The 23,180-nt window shown below is 40.3% G+C and overlaps 2 protein-coding genes and 1 long non-coding RNA gene across 4 annotated transcripts in view; all 3 read right to left on the bottom strand.

Annotated features, from left to right (window-relative positions):
- abca4b (ATP-binding cassette, sub-family A (ABC1), member 4b) overlaps positions 1-2,601 on the bottom strand; it is a 23,036-nt gene extending 20,435 nt beyond the window's left edge. The window contains 7 exon segments of the mRNA XM_025066240.1: position 1; positions 4-24; positions 186-279; positions 402-515; positions 983-1,021; positions 1,186-1,358; positions 1,469-2,601. The exon segment at position 1 is cut by the window's left edge and continues 108 nt beyond it. Coding sequence (XP_024922008.1) covers position 1; positions 4-24; positions 186-279; positions 402-467 — 182 coding nt within the window. The 5' untranslated portion in view covers positions 468-515; positions 983-1,021; positions 1,186-1,358; positions 1,469-2,601.
- Positions 2,602-2,725: 124 nt separating this feature from the next.
- Positions 2,726-23,180, bottom strand: part of LOC103396514 (rho GTPase-activating protein 29-like) — a 25,490-nt gene continuing 5,035 nt past the window's right edge. Inside the window, exons 3-22 of one of the 2 annotated variants that reach the window (XM_008334633.3) lie at positions 16,765-16,908; positions 13,128-13,224; positions 12,902-12,974; positions 12,631-12,691; positions 11,915-12,064; positions 11,410-11,474; positions 11,209-11,319; positions 10,902-10,982; positions 10,456-10,626; positions 10,240-10,377; positions 9,867-10,054; positions 8,914-9,080; positions 7,840-7,974; positions 6,907-7,005; positions 6,496-6,659; positions 6,180-6,368; positions 5,963-6,100; positions 5,548-5,780; positions 4,860-5,148; positions 2,726-4,552 (exon numbers count right to left, since the gene is read on the bottom strand). In XM_008334633.3, the coding sequence (XP_008332855.1) occupies positions 3,410-4,552; positions 4,860-5,148; positions 5,548-5,780; positions 5,963-6,100; positions 6,180-6,368; positions 6,496-6,659; positions 6,907-7,005; positions 7,840-7,974; positions 8,914-9,080; positions 9,867-10,054; positions 10,240-10,377; positions 10,456-10,626; positions 10,902-10,982; positions 11,209-11,319; positions 11,410-11,474; positions 11,915-12,064; positions 12,631-12,691; positions 12,902-12,974; positions 13,128-13,224; positions 16,765-16,908 (3,836 nt within the window). In that variant the 3' untranslated portion in view covers positions 2,726-3,409. Of the gene's footprint in view, positions 4,553-4,859; positions 5,149-5,547; positions 5,781-5,962; positions 6,101-6,179; positions 6,369-6,495; positions 6,660-6,906; positions 7,006-7,839; positions 7,975-8,913; positions 9,081-9,866; positions 10,055-10,239; positions 10,378-10,455; positions 10,627-10,901; positions 10,983-11,208; positions 11,320-11,409; positions 11,475-11,914; positions 12,065-12,630; positions 12,692-12,901; positions 12,975-13,127; positions 13,225-13,781; positions 15,163-16,764; positions 16,909-23,180 lie in introns of those variants that run through there. The other variant, XM_017042554.2, reaches the window with a different exon arrangement.
- Positions 20,979-23,168, bottom strand: LOC112488711 (uncharacterized). The gene is made up of 2 exons (XR_003053083.1): positions 22,797-23,168; positions 20,979-22,740 (listed from the first exon to the last, which is right to left on the bottom strand). It is a non-coding gene; the product is annotated as an uncharacterized LOC112488711 (long non-coding RNA).

The following is a 23,180-nucleotide window of genomic DNA, read 5'->3' as shown; positions in this document are numbered from 1 at the left end:
GCATGGCTTTGTTTGGAAAATGACCTGAAAACACAAGTATGTGGCAGTGGTAAAGTTAATAGTCAGTTGCTAAGTTAACATGTGTTGAGCAGATGGATCAGGTATTGAAAAATACTGGTTAATTTTAAGGACATAATTAAAGATGAAATAATTAGGTTCTCCATCCGGCACACAGTTATCCTTACATTCATGTTGCTGGTACAATGGATTGGCTTTTCTTAACCACACCAGTCCAAGAAATAGTAAGAGCGGCCAGAAGATCTCCACCAGGAGGCGCACCTGCAGAAAAGAGAAATGTTTTAAAGATGGAATAAGACACAAGAAAGAAAGAAAACAGATAAAGCACACTGGACTTGGCTTGAATACATTAAAAACTCTGGTATCTTGTAGTTTTGTTATACCTTTTGTCTCTTGCGCAGAGTCCAGTTTTTCCACAACAACAGGTGGATCTGAGAGCCTGTCTTCATTACTCTGTGGCTCAATCCCTAGAGGGGGTCATCAGACTGGGGGCAGACCTATGCAAATATATGTCCATGATTACAAACAACTTTTGCAGAGATTGCACAAAATTACATCTCAAAAAGTTCCAAAATTCCAGAAAAATCTTCATGACAATAGTCTTAGGGCTGATTTCTGGCCCTTTTGTTGTTAGGAAGAGTCTACAGTGTTCATTATTCTAAGAAAAACGTAGCTTAATGGTTCATTATGTAAACAGTAGGGAGATTATCTAAAGAGAACAATAAGCTTTTCATTTTGAAAGAGCTAGAATAGTTCTTTGTTTTAATTGTACTGTAAAATGTAAAATTTAAGTAGTGTTAAAACACATTTTTATGCTATTAATTTTGTAGAAACATATCTATACTAAGTATTTTATTTTAAAATGTTTAACAGGTTACAGTTACACTGAGGAGGTAGGGAACACAAACACAGGGCCAGTACTGAGCTGTGTCCTACATTTAAATCTCCTCATTGTGTCACTCACCTCTTATATTCACCACAATAATACAGATGACAGGACTTCCTTTAGCAAAGAACAGAAGAACACACCAGAATGAATAGTTGTAGCCGTAATACTACTACTACTACTACTACAACTACTAATAAAACAAAAGTGAGAACAATCAACAGTTTTTTATTTACGTATCTGTTTCATTAGGTTTTCCAGAATTGCTTTTTTAAACTTACCTTTCATAGAGTGATACTTCTGGTCGACCACATCTAGACAAAGACAGAGAAACCAGCTCTACCAGTGGAAAACATTAGGAGACTTAGAAAAGGTGCATGTGGCTGTGGACGCACACTCTGCCCTGTGCCTCCAGGTCAGCAGCTCTCCTAATCTGATTGCTGTAATCTCCAGGCTAAACATGGGCAGGCAGAAAAAAGACAACAGTCATCCATTCTGGGGGCAAGAAAATAACAAAAATGTACAGGATTCTACAGTTTAATGTGAAGGAATTTTCAGGTATACCTTTGTAGTGTGAGGAGATGGGATGAGGGAGTGGGTTTGGTCTCATCCACGATCATAGATTTCCATCAGAGTAAGGGTTAAAGCTAATTATATTGTCACAGACAGAGAGACGGGACCGGGGGTGGGGGGTAGCCTCCCGGGCTCAGCAGGTCTCCAAGGTTGAACAGGAGACGTGGGTACCTGGGTGTGTGAGTAAAACCATTTAAAACCAAATTATGCTGGAGTACAGTGTTAAAATGACTTTTCAAGAGTATTCTTAATTCTCTCAGAGGAATGACCCAAATACTACAGTGATGAATGCTGGACACACAGAAGTACTATTTTTTTTCAGATTAAGGAATATTTGGGACTTGAACTTAACAATCAATGCCATCCAAAACATTTGAAAATATAATTACTGTGTGACCCAATATATGTATATTTAAGTATTTATTTATATAGGACCACTCATAAATCCCTCATTTGGTTTTTTAAATTATGTCATCAATTGTAATCTTCACCAGAAGTTTATTTTAATCGTTTTAATCATTTATTCATCGTCTAATTTTATGTGGTCACGTATAAAAAAGTATCTAATATTTAGGTTCGTTAACGTTTAAATTACACTGACAAATTACATAAATTCATAAGTTCAACGTTTACTCACAGATAGGAGACAGTAAATGGAGCTAATGCTAAGTGTCACTGACTGAGGACCTCGAGTAGATTACAATTATATAATAACTGTCTGACGTGAAAAACAAACAAAAAAGCAAAAAGTTGTTACATACCGACAGTATAACGTAGCGAGAGGTGAACATCGTGTAATTTGTCACACGCGTAATAGCAAATGACACGCTAACATTTAATTCAACGATTTAATTTAAATTTCCAACCAACTACATTTTACACTAGAAAAACACTGACGTAATTTAATCGAGTTATTGTGTATGTACCTTTACTACCTCGAACAGTAATGACGTCATTGTCCCACAGGAAGTGAAACAAATTGGATGTCATACCTCCTTTCACCGCAATTGTTTTATGTCAGGCTTTTGCTGTTGGCAAGCCGTCAACCATGACACTCACCCGCTGCAACTATGGTCAAATTGTCGCTTTATCGATAAAAGCGTCTGTTAAATATATTGTGATGTAATGTAATGTAAGGCGACTGCTTTATATCAACTATCTTTACAGGTCAGCTGATGTTATTACATGTCTTCACAGCCTAAACAACTATTTTAATTTTTTTAAAACACACACTTGGCAGAAGCCAAATTAACAATTGATGTATTTTTTTTAATTTGCAGCAAGAACTGTTGCAGGTCTTTTTTCTTGTATAATTACAATACCACAAAAAGACACAAAAAATAAATTGCTGTGACAATCATGCAGTATGTATGGATGAATATAAAAACTGTAAACACATACATAGGGCTTACACATTGAAAAAGACAATGTACCAATCATAGACTAGAAGGATAGACTGCTCAATTCTTTTGCATTCTTTTTTTAAATGACAATTTTCTATTCCTTTTATAATAAAATACCACATTTAAAAAAAAGAAATGATAGAAAATGACTACATTACATTTTTAACCTGTTTAAGTGCATTGTGTGATTACAAAAAATATGACAAATTAAAACAAGGCTTCGTCTTTGTAACACAGAGAACCTTGACATTAAAATAAACAAAAAAATATATTTATATTTTTTAATTAGACACTGACTAATGAGGCAGGCTCCTCCCTTTTTGTACTGGCTTGTTTTAAACACTCAAACCATCCTGACTGACACAACGACTGTAACATGTAAATATATATTAGTAATAACACTTTTATGGTTCATTTTCACAGACCTCTTACTTTCCTCCTCATAAAAACACTTGTCCCAGCACACCCCATGGTGTATATGGTACATATATATTTACATACGGTATACGATGCGTTTAATATTTGGGCATCAGACAAAATGAGCCTCTCTGTGTTCGAGCTCCTGCATTCGCCGAGGCCGCAGTCTTTGGTAGAGAGGTTTGGTCTCGCAGGGATTGAGGTCGTTGGGGCTGCTTGACGACGGTGACTGAGAGGGAGAAAGGGTTGCAGAGGTCAGGAACCCAGAGTCAGTGGAGTCTTGGGTCTGTAGCTGTGTCTGTGGTGGGCTTGTAAGAGCAGGGGATGAGTTCACAACCTGACTAGAGGTGATGGGGAGGACTGCAGAGGTGGTGGTGGTTGTTGCTGTTGTGGTGGTGACGGTGGTAGTCCAGTTTGTAAGCGTCCTAGTTTTGTTTAAAGAAGCAGGGGGTCTGTAGAAAGTTCCGGGGGGAGGATGCAGAGTCCTTGGTGCCCTGAGTGTTAGTGGAAGATATTCCGAGCTGCTGGCCTCACAGGCTGAACCGTCTGTGTTGGTTTCCCTTTTAGAAGTCCACACAAGTTTCATGGGTGCCATTTGGGGACTGGTGGACAATGCTGTGGTCAAGCTGGTTGTTGTTGAGGCCACAGAGTCAGCGGTTAATGTTGGGTGGAGAGGGACAGGCATTGTTGCCTTTATTGGTTGAACTGCAGAGTTGGCCACTATCATAGCAGTCCTGGGTGTGACATCATAATGCTTGTACTTCTTGTCCCACGTTCGCCTCTGCATTGTCTGTGTGTCGATGAAAGGTGTGATGTAATAGGCGCTCACCCTGGACGAGCCGCCTGCTCGTGTCTTTTCCATCTCCGGGATCTCCTGTATGGTTTCAGCCGCGCTGTCTCGCTCAGAAGTGGACGTGTCACTAGCGGCACCATTTCGAAAATTCCTCTCGTTAATCTGAGCCGGAGTGGGGAGACGTTCTAGTGGCATGCTGATTGGTCGGTACACCTGTCTCGGGCCTTTGGGACGCAGATGGACCTTTGGTGGTGCATTAGAAGTAGTTGTACTTGTGGAGTTGCTGGTGACGTTAGGATGGATTAAGTGTGTTCTCTGGTCGTCTCCAACATTTGCTGTCTGGACCCCGTTGTGTTGGGATGAGACATCTGTTTTGTCTGTTCCCGGCTTCACCTCCTGTACTTCACCCAGGATGTGCGATGACGGGATCACTGAGGAGTATCTCTTGTACACTTTGGCACTCTGCAAGAATAGAATTAAGAGGTGGTTTGGAATGTTTAGGAATGGTGATTTATCCAAACTAATCACGATTAATCATTATTAATACGTACCCTGTAATACCCTGTGTTTAATAAGACAAAATTGCTTTTATCGCGTCATGGCCCTAGTAATTTCCCGAGACATGATTAATGTAACACGTTTTATGGACAGCACACTGATCTCAAGCCAGTTTTCAGGCTAAAGTGAGTTTCAAATTCCTGTAACTAATACAATAAGACAGGATGGAGCAGTCAAAACAAGACAATACCAGACCTGAGTCATGGCTCACCTCTTTGATGTCCATCAGGGAGGTGGAATTTCTACTGAGCCTCTGAACCTTCTCCTGTGGCGTGAGTCTGGGAGACCCCAGGCCAGCGGAACCTGACGAAGGTGATGAATGAAACACTGTCGGGAAGTAACGAATCAGCAGCTCAACCATCAGGGCCTGGTATGGATAGTCGACCAGTGAGGATAGAGACACCTCTGCGTCTGTCTGCCGCGGCTTCACCAGTGTGGGGCCAAAGATGATTCCCAGATTACTGGCAGTCATTTTATTCTCTTCTGCCTGCTCCGAAACTCTATCACAGAGAGAAATATTTAGTTTAAAAACTTTTATTTCTTTCTGTAATATGTGTTGAGTTAGTTTTCTTTTCTCTACGCTACTCTGAGAAAAGTATATTTAAAAATATTGTAACAAAAGACTTCCATGTAGACAGTCCACAACATTGACAAAATCCTTGTTATTGAACAGTCAACACTGATTTCAATACAAACGAATTTTCAATCAAATGTGTTAATTGTGTTGTTATTTTTTTTATATTTTTATTAGACATGAAAACAGGAATTTCCTTGCTGAACTTCCTCCCTGCATTAAGGAAGTTTTCATTCCATTGTGCGTCCTGAGGAAGTTGACATGTTTGTTCAGAAAATTAAAGGCATCAGGCAAGCTGACAAGCTCTTGGTTTTAAACCTCTTACCTACGCAGATGAGCTATGAGGTGCCGCAGCGTCCTGTAGTTGTTCGTGGGTAGCTGGTAGAGCAGATCTCTGATCCTGTAAATGACCTTGTTGAGCTGTGTGCTCAGGTCACTTTTTTCTCCCGCCTGAGGGACAGGGTGTGTGTCCGCTTCCTCTACAATGACTCTCTGACACTCCTTTGACAGTCCGATAATGTCGGTGTAATATCGATACAGGATCAATGGCTCTGGTAGCTGTAGAAGTTTGTTTTTTTTTCAAAAAAATTGTGAATGTTGGTATAAATAGTTGAAAAATATATAGACACTGCCAGTAAATAAAGCAAAAAAAAAACAAAACGAATTTAATGTGATAATCAACGTTAACACCACGGCTGAGGTGGGCTGGAGATGGCGAGTGACGAGGCAGAAACACTGACCTGTCTCAGGTAGAGTTTGAGGACATTGCTGATGTCATGAGGTGAGAGGTCAGACAGCTCAACCAGGTCCTTCCCATTTTCAAATGCTTGACAGAGCTTCTCAACACGAGATTTGGCACCGTTTACTCGATAAATACCCTGGTGGTATAACAATAGGTATTTTTATTGTCATGCAATTATTCGAGAGATTTAGTACAAAACCACAATGTCAGGCTACCTTGATGTTTAGTGCTCGACCTTCAATCTCAGAGGTACACTTCTTGATGATGAAGGGAACGCCGTCTTTGCTGTTCTTCGCTGCCTGAGCAAAGTCGATCCCAAACAGATGCAGCCTCCCTTGAAGCTTTTTATGGCCACACTGAATTGCAAGTGTCTCCAAACATTTCTTATGGCAAGCCAGAGAGCACTGGAGAGAGACAAGAGAGAACTTCAAACTAAAACAGATGACTAAAACTGCTGAACTGCACTAAAACTTTGATGTTCTCTAACATAAACATGTGACAGATTATAACTCGTAGTAACGTAGACTGTACCTCTTCACACTCGGCTCCATGAAAAACAACCAGACTGTCACACTCCCTGCACTTAGATGGTGCTCGTAGTTTTCTTAGCTTATGGGTTTGAGCAGCTTTGGACATCTGAGCGTTCCGGAAAGGACCGGGAGAACTGGCCGTCTCTGTCACCATCTCAGCCAGACCTAGAGAGTCAGATGAGTGAATGTTAACAAATATTATCCAGTCAGTCTGACAAGACTCACTCAGTCAGTGGACTAGTTTTGGTTTACAGCATCTGAGAAGTCGTCCGTAAACTAAGAGGATGACAGTAGTGAGGTGTGAAAACAAAGTATCAGCTCTTACTGGATAATTAATTCAGGATGTGGACATAAACACATAACTAGCATTATATCGTTCAAAGATAAACACACACACACACACAGGTCTAACCGTTGTGTGAGAGTGACGGAGGCTCTCTCTCATCTAAGTCGTCGGCTGACGACATGGTTCCAGTGGAGGGAGTCCGAGGTAGTCGACGTTTAAAGTCACCTAGACAAATAAAGGAAAGGAGAACAATTAATTTGATCATCTAGTTAATCAACCATTAAGCACTCATTAATACATCATTTAACAAAGTTTTACCATAAAACCTCTGCTGTTCTAGCATTGCAAATTTACTCTGTGTGTCATTCAGTTTCAGCAGAACAGGGAAGTGCAGGGGGAGAAGGTTTCTTTATGGGCTTGACGTAAAATAAGGAAGTAAAACAAAGCTTGTAAAATATAAACCTCTGCATCATGGATGTGGTTATACTGTAGCTTGGCTGGGATTTTTTTTCTATCACAAATATTGTGGTTCATCAAGTGTTTGTTTAAGCAAAGTTGTACAAATACTTTACAATGGTAATGATAATACACACAATTTACAGGAAAGAATTTTGTGCTTTCTCTAGGTTTGTTGTGACACATTTATTACAGACCACTGCAACACTACATCACAGTCCTCCTTAATACTGCGTACCCACTCCAATAATTCATCAGGTTGGTGGATTATCAGGTGGTGTGCAATGTGTGGGTTAAACACAGGAAGGACAACAGGCAGGAAAGTTTTATTTTCCTCTCCTATTCACAGATAAATACTTCAGTCAAATGTTTCTGTATAAAAGAAACTGACACTACCTTCAAATTAGACATATACCAAAAAATAAACAAAAATCATAGTGAAACGACCCATGAGGATGATCAACAGAATAAACAGAACTCAAGTTCATGGAGTACTGAGTTGCAAGTATCGACTGCATCCCTAACTTCCTCCTAACTAAGTGTATTTTCTTGTATATCTACCAGAACGCTATAACAAACCCACAACTTATATAATACTCATACCTGGACTGGCGGTGGGGGAGTCCATGGATCTGGACTCGCTGCTGCCTCCAGCACTCTCTGAGTCACTGCACATCCCCCCCTGGCTGCCCTGGCTGCTGGAGGCCCAGGTTCTTAACGGAGCCTGACTTCTTAACGCTGCACAGAAGAAAGAAATGGAGAAACGAGTCAGAGATCGAAGTATGTGTCAAAACCAACTGTGTGATATTTTTAACAATGAGTGATATTTTCAGAAAGGAACTGTCACGCACATATGCCAGTCCTAGGATGATTAAGCAGCACACCACACGAGCACTTTAGACAACTGTCCCAAACACTTTTTGATGCAGATAAAAATAGTGTTGAATCCCAAAAATGGGTTGTATAAAAAACACAACAATGTCTGCAGACAATGCTAATGTATGAGCTGCAATGTTGTGTACTTTTTCTGGCTTCATGGAAAACCTTTGCACATAAGCACAGTTCCAAGTTAAAGCACAGAACAGAGTCAAAAATGTTCCACAGATCACAATTATCTCTGATCATAATTACAGTGTTAATTGCTTATTGTGCCTGACCTTCTTCACTAAAACCCACAGGTAGAACCTTTACTTACAGAACAAGGCAAGAAAAAACTTTTAAATAAATAAATTAAACGTAATTTCATGAACTTACCAGTTGTATTTGATGACCTGCCTGTTCATGCAGTGTGTTTGTTGAAATAATATTCATTTTGTAAATGTAGGTGTAAAAGATAACAAACAGCAGCTGTGAAAACAAAAGCTGCTCTTGTTTGGCTTCTGATCTCACCACACGTGTGTCTGAGTGAGACGATGACTGACTGGCTGCATTTGTGTAACCGAACCCAACCCGCAGTCGAGAGCTAAGCTGCACTAAGTTTGTGTTATCCTTCTCCTCTATCTTAGTTGCTCTTGTCTAACCTGTTCATAGACACACAGGGTAAATAATTTGAATGAATTAGAGACATGGGGATAAAAATATTTTTTCCGCCCAGCAACAATAAATCAAAAAGAACAATGAATGTAATTAAAAAGAAATCATCAGCATCCCTAAAGCTCCCGAAAACTGAACCTGTACCTTGTATGTCTGTGCTGCTGTTGGACCTCCGTTCGCTAAACTGTGGTCTGTGCATGACGTTGTCCGCTTCATCTCCACTGAGCACGTCGTACGAGGTGATGGACGCCTGTGAGAGGTTGCCATGTGAGGAATGAGTGCTGCCCACTGATCTCTTGTTGAACACAAACCTGTGGAGAGAAACCTGGCACTTAAAGTAACACGCTTCGCATCAACAAGGACACACCTGCAGTATCATTAACAGGACTGTAACTACACCTGTAACCTTAAAAGTTTCCCTCACTTCATTTGGAATCAGTCAAGGGCCCCAGGCCAAAACAACCATTCACACTTTCATTCATACCTGTGGTAAATTTGAAGTGAATTATTACCTAATCCTGCATGTTTTTGACCGTGTGGGGACGTAGCCAGAGAAAACAAACTCTTTCTTCCACATCTGTCTACATTATTTTTTACAAGTCAACAAACAAGCTCTGTTTTCCCCCCAGAAATATTGAGTTGTGACCAAAACCGGCTCAACTCTCACACCCTGCAATCTCTCCTACTCAATTCAGCCAGCGCCACAGATATTTCCTGAGGAAGGGCAACAAACTCCACATACATTCCAACACTCTCTTGCTTTCTCTACCGTGTGCCTTTCTCAGGGCTTTCTCTCTTTATGACTCATTGCTACCTTAACTGAAAATAATCTTGGTTGAGAACAAACACTAAGATATATATATTAAAAAAAGGTTTAACAAAAACAGAAACCAAATATAACCAAATAATCTCGAGCAGTCAGTGGGTGTGGTCTCACCATTTTCCTGTAGCAAATGCAACAATGTTTCTTCTAACAGTGAAAGTATATTGACTACTGTGAATCACACAGTGTGAGAGAGTAGAGACCAGATGAGCTAATCTTTGGCCTCAGTTCAGTCAGTGGTTCTGAGCAGTTTTAAAATCCCAGTCTTTGGTACCTGGCGCTGTCGGACGAGGTGGAGTCAGAGTGCAGGTGCTCTTTAGGCAGATTCTTGGGCAGGTTCCGGACAAACTCAGCATAGCATTCACCGGGCTCGTACAACTTGGCGCTATCACTCAGAGCCTGATAGTGGGCAGGAAAAGACACCATCTGCCCCTGCTGCATCTGACACCAGTTCACTGTCACCTAAAACAGAGGAGAAGAAAGTGAGGATGAGTGAATGAGTCAGTCAGTGTTCTGTGCATAAGTGTGAAACTGAAATAGACCTGAGTCTGATGAGACTGTCTAAGTGTTCTGTTAGTTCTTTACAGTCAAGCATGTTGTTATTTTTTGGGAACAAACGTGTTAAAAACTGTATTCTTTTTACTTACAGCTTTGAGTGTGAGGTCACACTGAAAGACCATTTCCCTGATCTGTGTGAGGATTGTGCTCTTAGCGTTGGCCAGATCCATCCTTCTGACGCCAGCGTCAGCCACACAAATCTGGTACTGGTCCCGAGCCTCCTCCGCCTTACAGTAATAACAGATATCATTATAAGATAGAAAGAAAGCTCTAGACATTATTTGTCAACCCTCAGACCTGCCTACCTTCTGCAGAGCTTCCTCCTCCAGTCTCCTCTTCTTCTCCAGCTGTTTGTTGGCTGCATTGTTAGACAGCTCCTCCTGGGAGCGGTTGGTGGATGAGCGGGCCCTCTGATATTCCTCCCTCCTCTGGGACTTCAGAGCTTGTGCCTTACGCAGGGTGCTATCTCCCTCTTGCTGCCAAAACCACACCATCAACCCGCAACGGTCAATTACAAATATAATCACACTCAGGTCTGTGGACACTCAGCCTGTTATACAACACCTTCAGCCTTGATAGCACACAATTATTATAATGGTTTTAATAACAGTTATAATCATCTAGTTGCATGACATTTGAAGAATGTTAATTGATCCACATACACAACTATTATTTTCATTTTGTCACGTGTCAAGCAATACGACTGTGGGAGAGATGATAGGAAGACACTACACACAAATTCTGTACATACCATTTTCTTTTGTTCCCGCTGCCACTGCTCCTTAATCTCTTTTCTCAGTTTGTCAAGTTCATTCTTGCGAGCCAGAAGAGGCTGAAAAACAAAATGCATTTCTGATGGTCAGGTTGTGCTCACTTGTTTAAGATGATGTCAAGAAATGACTGTTAGTACACGTTTTAGGGAAAAGATTGTCTTTCTTTTTTTAGATCAATGTACACTCACCTATAGGCAACATTCACAAGTCTTATCAGTTGTCTTTTACATGTAATGTAAGGTAACTGGTTCAAATGAACAAAGGAAGTTTACTTATTGCTCTAACCTGTATGTACTTATTGGTCTGAAGAGCCACGGCTGTTTGAATTAGCAGCTGGTTGTATTCCATGTCATTCTTGAATGTGGAAATGTAGATGTCACTGAACGGCATGTAGTCCTTAGAAATGATGAAATGACAACATTATTGACCACAGACATGCATTTAGGAAAACAGCTGTTAAGTTAACAGAATTCATATTTTCTTTACCTGCTGACTGGCCAGATTCTTTGCAGACTCTGCCATTTTGGTGTAACTTTTTGCATATTCAATATCTGGAAATGGAGAAACAGCACATGTTACACTACATGCACAATTGTCCAGAATATAGGTTACTTCTTTCTAGTCGTTTGGTCCTGTGACTTATATTTGAATTTGAAGAAAATCCCTAGTATTTATGGCCACAAGAGGGTATCGTCTACACTCATGACAACTGAACGCTGCTACTGCACCAAAGAACAAAAACAACATGCCATAACAAAATAAGCCAAACTGCAGGTTATGAAGTATGCAGCGCAAAAACAGTAACTGAGAGCAGAAAAGAAAACTAATGGACTAATGTCAACTGATGCTGCGGCTGAGGGTGAAGGCTTACACCCTTGTAAAAAATGCTTCAGTTTGTGATCAAATTTAAATCTTTAAATATTTATGTCTCCCTTCCGATTTCTTAAAAAGTGTTTTAATCGCAGAACACTTCTAAGATTGAACGCCTCACCCAGAGCTATCCTTTTCTCCATCCAGGTCAGAAGGTCTTTGATGTACTTGGACCAGGCCTTGGCGTAGAGCAGGGCCGATTCCACCCCGCTGTCATTCTTCAGCAGGGTCAGGTCAACCTCCTCCTCCCGTGACAGCGGCACATCTGGGCCTGTGGAGTCATCAGAGGAGACATGCATATAACAACACAGCGATTCAAAACACATGGCATTAATACACTGCCACTGGATCGCTGGCTCAGTTCTTTTATTTTGATAGGGGTGACAGAGTTAGCCAAGAGACAGAGTACAGTAAAAAAAGGGAACAAAAAGAGTGTGTGTTTTCAAAAAGAATCCAAACATGGTTCGTTTTTATTGGTTAAACGGTAATTTCTCTAACACAGCTGCTGGTCAGAGGAGTCGGCAGATATCCCTTGTGTTTAATGTTCCATTTGACACTACTGCAAAACAGGCAAGGAATCCAAGATATGTGGACAGAGAGGGAGAAAATGAGCAGCTTGTATGAAAAAAGCAGCAGAAATAACAGGGGTGGAAGCAGAGGTTTAGGGTGGGTCTACCTCAAGAAATCCTTAAGAATCCAAAGCCTATCTGACTCGGCTCGCTCACAAACTCACACCCAGGGCTAAAGAAACCATTTAAGGTTTTGACTGAGCAGTCCCTGACAGCTGTTTAATTTCAGAATAAAAGTTCAATATACAATCACTCGAATGAAACTTACCCACGGGATCATTTTTCACTGAGACATACTCATCAGGATCCACTGAGAGGTCGTCATAAGACTGTAGAAAAATAAAATAAAACGAGACGTGTGATTAAACAGAGCCAAAGTCAGACATCACAAGTGTCTCTGTTGTTGGCACAGCAATTAAAATAGCAAGCTTTGAGGGTTTCTTTAAATAGACCTGGTTTAATTGCTTCATGGGACCAACTCAAAAACTAGTATATTAAAAAAAGCATGCAAGTAAAAAAAAATTTAAAAAAAGTCTCACTCTGCTTCTTCTGGTCTGGGGTATCCCCAACCCTGATCCAGCATCCACATCTCCCATAAGGAAATCAGAAACTCTGTAAATAGGGATACATTTCAAACATACGTTTATAACTAGTTGTGAAACCTTTATTTTGAATCTTAAGGGACTAAAAATGAAATTAAAATCCACTCTGATTCATGCAAGTTACACCAACAGTGTTGAACAGGTAAACAAGCACTGTACTCACACATTGCCAAAGGTGTAGGCTAGAGTGTCTATGGATGAGTGTATTTCACCGAAAATACTTTGCGTGTTTTCTGGGTTCACTTCCTTGTAGTTGATGCCTGTGCAAAGAAAAAAAATTAAATCTTTTATACTCCTTTAATGACGTGACACATATACTTGTGAATAAAAATGAGTTAGAAAAACATTGTAAACACAAAAAATAAAATGATGTAGCTTTAGACACATTATTGTTGATGTAATGAACTCAACCTCTTGAACCCATTCCTAATCAATTGGCTTCTCCAAAGACAAATTTATTACTTTGACAAGAGTGGAATTTAAAACGTTCTTTAGCTACAGCATCAACTTCTCAGAAACAGAATATATATACAATAGTCAAATCAACACCAACACTTTCTGGTGAGAATGCAGTGACAACTCCCACTGCATTCTCCTTTCCGTAATTTTAAACATTCTTTACGTTCCGATTTGAGGGCAAAAACAAAACAATTTGATTTTTTTTAAATATTCTTCTGAGAAAACAGTTTATTCAGCAACGAGACATTTGACACAAGCAGTGAAATCCACATACTTCCTGTCAGCGCCACAACAGGAAACACTCACGCCGCCTGAATTCTGTGACAGCAACATTGCAAACAGCTTCAGCAAAACCTACCTTTTCTCTGCTGTCAACAAGAGTCAGTGTTTGGTAATCCAGACCAGTGAAGCTCAACATTTCTAGTCAGTCGGTGGGAGAAACCCCCCAGCTTGAATCAGTTTGCCCTATTTCTGGGTTTTCGTTAATAAAAGCAAAGTGGGTCCATATCAGGCTTGGTTTCATGGTTGCAAATTTCCAGCCTGTGTTGATGTATATAAAAGCCATGGTGATCTTTGGTTGGGGTGCCAACCCTAAATTCCAGGGTGACCCTTCCCAGAGACATTATGGGAGAGGAGACCGTGTTGAGTGAGCCTCCCTCGCCCTTACTGCTAGCATACAACTCTGCACTGGCTTCCTCCTCAGGACATCCTGTGGATCTGATAACAATGATTCCAGAGCACTGCCCCCACTTGTCACAACTAAAATATGGAAACTACATTATTCAAGTACAGGAGCCATTGTTTTCTCACGGTAATGTCGTAACTAGTACGTGTTAACCCTTCAAATCACAATAGGTGACAGTTTACTAAAGGGTGACAGGGTCATTCGTGGCAGTGATTCCCAAACCTTTTCTGCAGTGCCCTCTTAATGCAGATCGGACTATTGTTTATTGCCTCGCACCTACCCCGACACATTCACAACTACTGCTTCAAAACTACACTGACCTTTATTTAAAAACGCTAATAAAAATATACATATTTAAGCTGAAAGAATTATATACAATGACAAAACTGTGGATATTTCCCATTTTGCTGCAAATAAGATTTATTATGTATAACATTATTCCTACAATAGTGCTGGATTTTCAAATTAAAATTACTTTGTGGGAAAATCCGGAAAAGCTGCTGAAAAGCAGCTTTCTGCACAGATAAGACAAAGAGTTTGGATCTGGTCTGGTCTGGGCCAGTGAGGACTTTTGATCAGATCGTTGATGAGACAAAACCACAGGTGTTGGCTGAGTGACATTATGATAACTGTCTTCTATTCAGACACCAAAAAAATATATTTTACAGATGAGTGAGCTAAACATACTCTTGAGTGTTGTTTTTGTTTCAGTTCCAATTGAAATGAAATTCATGAGAACAGTGTAACTGGATTAACACCAAGACACAAACTGCATTTGAAACTGGTTCGTCAACTACTTGTTTAAAGAAGGAGGGTGCGACGGTAGGAGGGAGGAGGAATGAGAAGCCTCTTTTTTTCTCCCAGTCAATCCTGGCAGTTGTCCAAATGCCCGAGTGTGATGACTAAGTATCAAAGCGCAGCAGAAGTCAAAAGCCAACACACTCCGCAGACAGAGAGGAGCACAGACCTGTTATCACCCAACCCATTCAGATCTCATCTCTGACGTCTCACTGATTCATTCTCCTCTGTAGTCTGTGTGTCAGGGCTCCGCTGCCTCACTGGCCATGTACAGATTGTGTGTCGCTAAGAACAAGCCTGGACATTAAATACAGCAGTGACTTGAGGTGGATTAATTATTTGAACTTGTAGAATACTGACAGGAAATGCATGTTAATGATCTAAATAATAATAATATTTTTAAATAAGTTAATTCCTGAAATACTGAAACATCTAAATAATAATAATATTTTTAAATAACAAGTTAATTCCTGAAATACTGAAACGGGCATTGAAATAGGTAATTAGTGTTAAATTCTAAATCACCGATCATCAACTTGTGGCCCACGGGCCAAATCCGGCCCATCGAACCATAGTTAACTTGATTCCAAAATAAACACCAAATAAAAAGGACCTGAAACTCTTAACTATATAGAACCAGAAAAACGTGGATGAATGAGTGAGAGCCATATATATAAGTAGCATTAACCATTTACCCCGGTGTTAACTACTGTGTTAATACACATAACATGGTCTGAGTCCAATCAGCTAAGGCTCCATCCAGATATTGTATAGACAAGTCTTCAAGCTATCTCCTGTCAAATCTCACTCTACCAGTCCATATGTAAATACACGTGTACAGCAGAGCTGTTTGCAAAGACAACACGTGTCTTCCACTTGAACTGTGTGTGCAGCGGTGCCTGCTGTATGTGGTGTAGAAAGTGTGTCAGAAATGAAAAAAAAAAAAACAAACATCAATGTTGAAGGCTATGGTTTCAGTCTGAGGCCTAGAAAAAAAAAACACAGCAAGTCTCTGCTGCATTTAGAAACCAGCCTGGTCTGAAACAGTTCTCTGTAAAATGAAACACATTTCTTTGCTGACTTAAAACGACCTCTCAAGCGTGCAGCAAAAAAAAAAAAAAAAAAAAAAGAGTAAGGAGCGAGGGCTGGTGGAATGAATCACAGGGTTGGAGAGAGAGAATTCTGGAAACATTTCAACAATTTTACAAAATCTGGTCGTGCTGCCATCAGATGTGAGAGCCAAAAACAAAAGAATTTACTGATCGGAAATGTTTAAAAATATTTTTGGTTTATGGTGAAACTCGAGCTTGATGTTGACTGCTATTTTTCATTGGAGCTCATTTACAGTGTGATAGAAAAAAGTTTTTAATGTGTACTAGACTTGGCACATTGGTAATGCTGACTAAAACACTCACAAACAGCTGTTTTCTAACAAAGCTGAACACTATTGTTGACATCATCACCTGAACAAATGCTGCCTGGAATGTACAGCAGTTGTATGTTAACCTCAGTAGTCCCAGTTCACTTGATGTCAGCCAGAGGGCCCCAACCTTCACAGCAATATGGAATGCAAATTACAGGCTTGTCATCTCCAATGAAGGGATTTAGGTTGAAATGACCCTGACAGTATATCATACTTTCTGCAGCTCTACTGGTGTGTTGAGTTTTTGTTTGTATTCACTCACGGGATGAAAAGTTACCAGTAAAGTATGAGTTACTTCCTACACTTCCTTGACAGACTGACGTTGACCCTTCGGTTTGAACCAGTGACACAACATTTAGACAAAAACATTTGATCTCCATCTGGGCACCTCTCTATTGTTTATCTGCATGTCCCTGTTGAGGATTTATTACTCACCTTTCACCTTTGCTATGACCGTGCCGGCAGCTCCCAGGATGTCTGATGAATTGAGGGTCTGATGTTTACCGATGACCGCCTTGAGGACGCGGAGTAACTCTGACAGACGCTCCTGTACGACCTTCTGGAGATCTTCCATGTTTTCTAGAGCAAACAAAGAATACGAAATGTGACGAAGGCTACAGTGGTACAACAACAACAAAGGTTTAATTAAGAGTGACAGCCTGCTCCTAAGGGTACTACACTGTCATACAGTAGACAGCCATTTCAGTCATGCTTAAATATCAGATACAGACTTGTCCACGTCATACTCGTTCTTTGCATTCTTTTGTCATTGCCACATACTACTTGAAAAAAAAAAAGTGTCATTTTTAATTACGCTGTCATCTGGTGTCAAAACTAAACCATTCGCTACAGGGCAAATAAAAACAGCAAACGCTGTGTACGTTTGTAGTTTGTTAGGTTGTAATAATTTATGCACATCCAATATAGATGACAAAGGCGATGATGGTGGTTGAGACACAGTGAAAAAGACAGAACTGTGAAAATGCTGTGGTGCAACTTTCTGTGGTGCTCTTTCCACTTCCTCCAGGCATAGCGGCAACAAACACAACAGTAAAGACACGTACCATAGGCCTGTTTATGCCTGACTGTCTTTACTGAAATGCTTTCATTCTCATCTAATTGATCACATTTGTCAGTTTCATACTTCACATGAAAAAGCATTTTAAATTAAAGTAAATTATTTCCAAATCTCTAGTCGAAACAAAATTTCTAGATACATCGCCAACTGAGCAGACAGCTTTTTTGAAGTCTGTAAGATTATCTACGATGCAATTAAAATAAATGGTACACCAATAAAAAGGCAATCTAAGCAACAAAAGGTAGAAACACTTACAGTCTGACACGCACAGTCAGTATTACACCGTCAAGTATGCCGCTCCTACAGTGATCGGTTACAGAGAGTGCAAGTGAAGACGGCATGAAAGATTTGTCAATTTTTTTCAGAGCGAGCTTTCAGGCGACGGTGACTGAAGACAGAAAGAATTCACGAAATGCCTTCATGTTGCTCGTCTATCCTTAGCCTTTTGACCATATCACATTCTATCTGTTGTTCTTACATAAATGGCACGTCTGTCTCGTTCAAACCGGGCAAAACTCTAGTCTGGTCTACCACCATTTCACTGCAATTAATAAAACAAAAGTATTTTTGGCAAAGCAATGATGAGAACAAAGGACATAAAATAATTAAATTAATTTAAAAAAAAGAACACAAGGAGTTTTCTTTTTTTTAGGCTGACAATCAACCAAAAAAATATGATGAAATTGCTGCTGCAGAGGAAGCAACGACTGGAAGCAAAAGACAGACTTTGTCTGTTTTTTATCAGTGTCGCTGCAGCAGAAAAGCAGGGAGTGAGATGAAAGACTCAACTCTACAGAAGACGAAATGTAATTACAGGAGGATGGGGAATGAAAGCATGGGTGTGCTACTTCTTTTAACTATTAGTACAATTTATTACGTCTCCCACAGTTAACACAATAACACCAACTAAACCAAAAATATGTTAAATGTCAAGGACTTTCTGTGATTTGACCTAATGTAGGTTAAAGAATATGTATGCAGTTAAAACACAGAGAATTCAAACTGCTCTCAGCCAGAACTGTCAACATTGCATTCAACTATGGACAATCTATCATTCAATTGAGATGCGTATGATACACATCAGATTGAACTGGTACAGAAAACAATCATGGTCTCCTATTGTATATCGTCGATCATCCATCGTTGACACCATTTCCTGTGTTCTTCACACTGCAACACTTACTTTGAAGTTACCTCCCTCCCCACTCAATGGTCTTTCATTAAAACCCCTCCCCTTCCTCTGAACTCTCTTTCTTAGTTGTGGTCTTTGGGGTGCTTCTTGTTACTTCACTGGCGTTTGAAGATTTTCACAAACAAAGTTGAGGATGGTTAGCCTGTTAGCATATTAAAACAGGGCCTGATGAGGTTCACGCAAGAAAAATATTCACTGTGCATAATAATGAGCAGAATCACAAATGCAACAAAGACAAGCATCGTGCATTTCCTTTTCCTCTGCAGAGAAAAGATTTTAATTAAGATTATGCTGTTCTGCAGATAAACAAGTGAGATTCTAATCAGGACAAAAAAAAAGAAAGAAAAAATGGAGGAGGAAAACAATGGCCTGTATCAATCAGATGGTCCTCAGACAGAGGTTAAAGGTCATGTCTACTACTCTTAAAAACTGATGAAAAATGATTTACTAGGTAAGTGAGGAAAAAGTGACAAAAACAAGGTAAGATTTTGGTTTCCAGGTTGGTCATTTAAATTGGGATGAAGATGACGATGATGGTTCTTGCTTAGTGCATATAGTCATTTTGGTCACACCTGTAGAAACAAAAACATTTGTTGAGAAAACTCAGAGAGTTCAGTTTGCATGTATAGACCTGTGGTGCTTGGCTGGACAGAGGGTATCAAGAAGGGTAATTTATGCAGGAATGTAGTTCTGGTTCCCTATAGGGGAAGAATCTTTAAACATATTAAATCACATACATTCTGGGTCACAAAAAAAATATTTTGAATTTTTTTTTTGTTAGCCCACTTTCTCCTTCTCAATGCCCCAATAGTGGACAATGTCTCAGAGCTGCATGACCAAGACCATTCCCCAAAACAACTGTTGTTTACCTTCAGTACTGACTGCTGTAAAACAGGGCTGGTGAACCACATTTTGTTTGTATGTTCTCTTCCAATGAGATTATGCGAAATGATCCATTACCCCTGATTGCTCTCCTTGGCACGATAATAGTGATTACATCCTGTCATGTGGTTGGTGCAGCATTATTTTCAATTCTTGTGGTGTGTGCATATCTGAGGACAGATCCAAGATAATCTGCTTCTGAGTTCTGAGTTCCTCCTCCTCTGTGTGGTGCTAATTGGTTTCCTAAGCAATTATGGCTTTAACCTGCTGAAGTCGTAGCCCAGCTTTAGTCGAAGAAAGTCACTTATACAACCAGCATTACTTTTCTTCATATGTGAATTCTTCTTCATTGAGAGTAGTGAATGTACTTTCCTTTACGTACATTCGAAAAGTCCTCTCTATTTTATTTTTATGTTTTTTTCACCAATATCTGTGATTGGCTAGGAGAAATATTCACTCAGCATGAAGGTATTCAAGCGACTCATTCAGATAAATCCACAGTTTTTCTCTCAGGTTGTTGGCGGGAGATGCCACTGTTAACAAGTGGTGACTCAGCCATTACAGAACACAGACAAAAATATGTCCTGTTTAAATTAACATTTCGTGTGGGTGGCAGGGAGGTCCCATTGTCCCATCACAATGTTCATTGTGTGTCCAGCTCAGAGAAAGACCACCTTAATCCCAATCGTCAGGTGGTCTCACAGAGGTTACGCTTCTGCCCCCCACCTCATGCCCCCTCACCCCGTCCCACTGATAACAGCAGGCAATCAACTGGCCTGCCTGGACACGCAATCTGCTCGACATGAAACAAGCCTCGGCAGCTCTGGTGACACAGTGCTACTTGGGAAACAGCTGCAGGGCCGTACTGAAAAGGCCGGTGTGTCCACATTTTCCCATCAGCTTACCTCCACCTTCACATCTTGAAAAAAAAGGGGAGAGATTTGTTATCATGAAGGCGGATGTTTTTGTGTGGCTACAGTAGTTTAGTGACAGCACATGATCTATGGACGTCATTGACAGAAGTCATCACGCGAGGTACATTTTTTACAGCAGTTAGGAAAACAATTTACAAAAATACTAACAGTGCCTTGCATTGCTGGGCTGCCTGGAACCTGAACCTAGACAGGTGGAACTGTTTGGTCAGGATTCCATCTCCAAACACTAATTTTCCCCTCTGTACAAACAAAAGCTGCATTGCTGGGTGCCTGGCTGTCTTTCCCAGGCCTTTCTTGGATATAGAGCAGACTCTAGACATCACACAGACAGTAAACAGCAGGCTGACCATAAACAGCCCCATTCTCTCCGCCTATTAGTGTTCCACACTCTGTGGGGTCTGCACTTCAGAGCCGGGCTAATTCTTTAACACTTCATCACATGTGAGGGGAATTTAGAGCAGGTGCAAAACAAGTCCACGGGGCGATGTTTTAGGAGTCTGCTACATCTAAACATGAGTAAAAGCAGCGCAAAACACAAAGCACACATTATTATAATATTAAAAAAAAACATAATGTTTCAGCACACCAAAAAACACTCACTGGCACAAAAGGGCTTAGAAATGCACGAGTGATTTTGCGAATGATTCAATCTCATTATCAGCTGATGAAATCATCAAAAAAATATTGGGCAAGAGGAATTACTAATTATTTTAATTATGGGAAGCGAGAGCTTGAGTAATCTTTGGGGCATGTATGACATGAAATTCCTGAGGGTCTTCTCACTCAAAACTAAGCAAAGAGCATTTACCCTCCAAAACACTCTCATCAGTCCTAGCTACCCTCTTGCACAGGCCTCATCCACTGTCGTAAATTTTTTAAAGCCTGTCCAAATGCAGGCAAGTGTTTTGCCCCCCGCCCCCGCAAGCAAGAACTCCACTGCGCCAATTCACGCCTGGTCATGACTAGTCTACTACACTAACATCTAGAGACCATAACCGTAAATCCCACGCCGAGAAAACACACCCAACCAGAGGCTGGTACAAAAACAACCTTCGCCATCACAGGGGAAACTAACTGCCCAACAAATCTCTCCTTTCTGCCTCCTAAGAGCTGTAGACCATTAAACCATTATATGTTCAAAATCAGCTTTTGTCTCTCAAATGAAGGCGCCACCCGCAAGTAGCCACTTGAGCTGGCACAGTGACACCGCTGTGAGGCGGGGAGATATTTGGGTCAGCTGTAGCTGCATATAATTTGCACAGTGTGAATCACATTATGCAGGGTAAATAGCCAGGAGACAAGACGTTCAATGAGGTTAATAGTGAAAATTGGCCTGCGATGGCTTAATAAGCACAGACATAAACATTCACATTTCAAATTAGACACTCAAAAAAGGCATGTACGGTGTTGAATAGCCAGAGGTTTTTTTGTGAGGGACTGGATCATTGTTTTTTTTTCTCTGTAAGGCACAAACAAGAGAAATCAGTGACAACTGCAGTTTTTTGTTGCTTTTCAATATTTCTGAAACTGAAAACTTTGTTTTGTTTACATGTAAAAAAACCTATACTGTTAAAGATTCATTTACATATCTTCGACAGCGTAATCTTTACTAAACACCATGTAACACCATGTTAACACAGCATGTACTTTAACATTTTGGGGTTGTAGTCACAGCTTTGTCTTTACTCCAACTGTGTTTTTGGTGTGTGTGTGTGTGTCTTTAAGACCTAGATCTATTCTGAATTTAAAAAAAATACCAGACTTGGAAATATTTTTACTGCTTAGCCTGTGTTACAAGAAGTAATTGTTTTTGTCCTGAAAATGTTGAAAGATGGCACCGAGGTCGTGAATGTTGCTAAAGCACTTGTGTCGTAATTGATGTAGCCACAGAGACTGGTGAAGTGAAACACTAAACCAGATCTTATCTGGAGTGTCACAATGACGCCAGCAGTTTACTCAGTAAAATAAAGATGTTACCCATTATTATAGCAGACATGAAATATTTGTACTTGGGGCATTACAGAATATAAAGTACTCTTGTTTACCTCTGGTCAGTCGAACCATATTGTCTCAGGCTTTACTCTCACTTGTTGCTGAGCATTTGTGGTGTGGATATGGTCACAGAAAGACTCGGGAGGAAAAAACACAAAAGCTTTAGTCTGTGGTTATGTTGCAATTCGCTTTTCTCCTGTCGCTGTCACTGACTCAGTTTTTGTCTTAAAGAGTGTTTTTTTTTCTGATCCTGTCTTTTTGTCTTTTACACCAGAAGTGGTGCAGTGGGTTATTTTTGCCTGCCATGTTGAAGGTTGTGGGTTCAGTTTCACCTAGTCCCCAAGTATCTGGTGCCAAAACACTATGCCCACTACGACTGTGGAGACACTAACAAAGACCAAAAGTGACTCTTCTGCTATAATACCTACGGTGGGTGTGAACACCTCTGGTTAAACCTTTGTAGATTCTGGTTGGGACTACAGAATTGAATAATGTTGCATTTAAGGGCCCTCACTAAAGAAAACAAATAGTTTGAGTTTTTCGTATGCACATGCGCTTCTGACTATTTCTTTAGGACGCCCACACTGAGACTAAATATTCTCCAAACCTCCCTGTGCACTTGTTTGTTCTACGTTGTAGTAACACTGTGCTGTATGTTTCCAACTGTTGTTAAAAAGAGAAAAGACAACAGATGTCCTTGAGCAACAGACAATGCTATGATTTCAAAGTTGCAACAACAACTGCAGAGCTACTGGCAACATTTCTAAACATT

This window comes from Cynoglossus semilaevis, chromosome 20, assembly GCF_000523025.1.
Source record: "Cynoglossus semilaevis isolate Cse_v1.0 chromosome 20, Cse_v1.0, whole genome shotgun sequence".
NCBI classification, from domain to species: Eukaryota; Metazoa; Chordata; class Actinopteri; order Pleuronectiformes; family Cynoglossidae; genus Cynoglossus; species Cynoglossus semilaevis.
The sequence above is the reverse complement of the archived record's forward strand: the minus strand, read 5'-3'. Positions and strand labels throughout refer to the sequence as shown.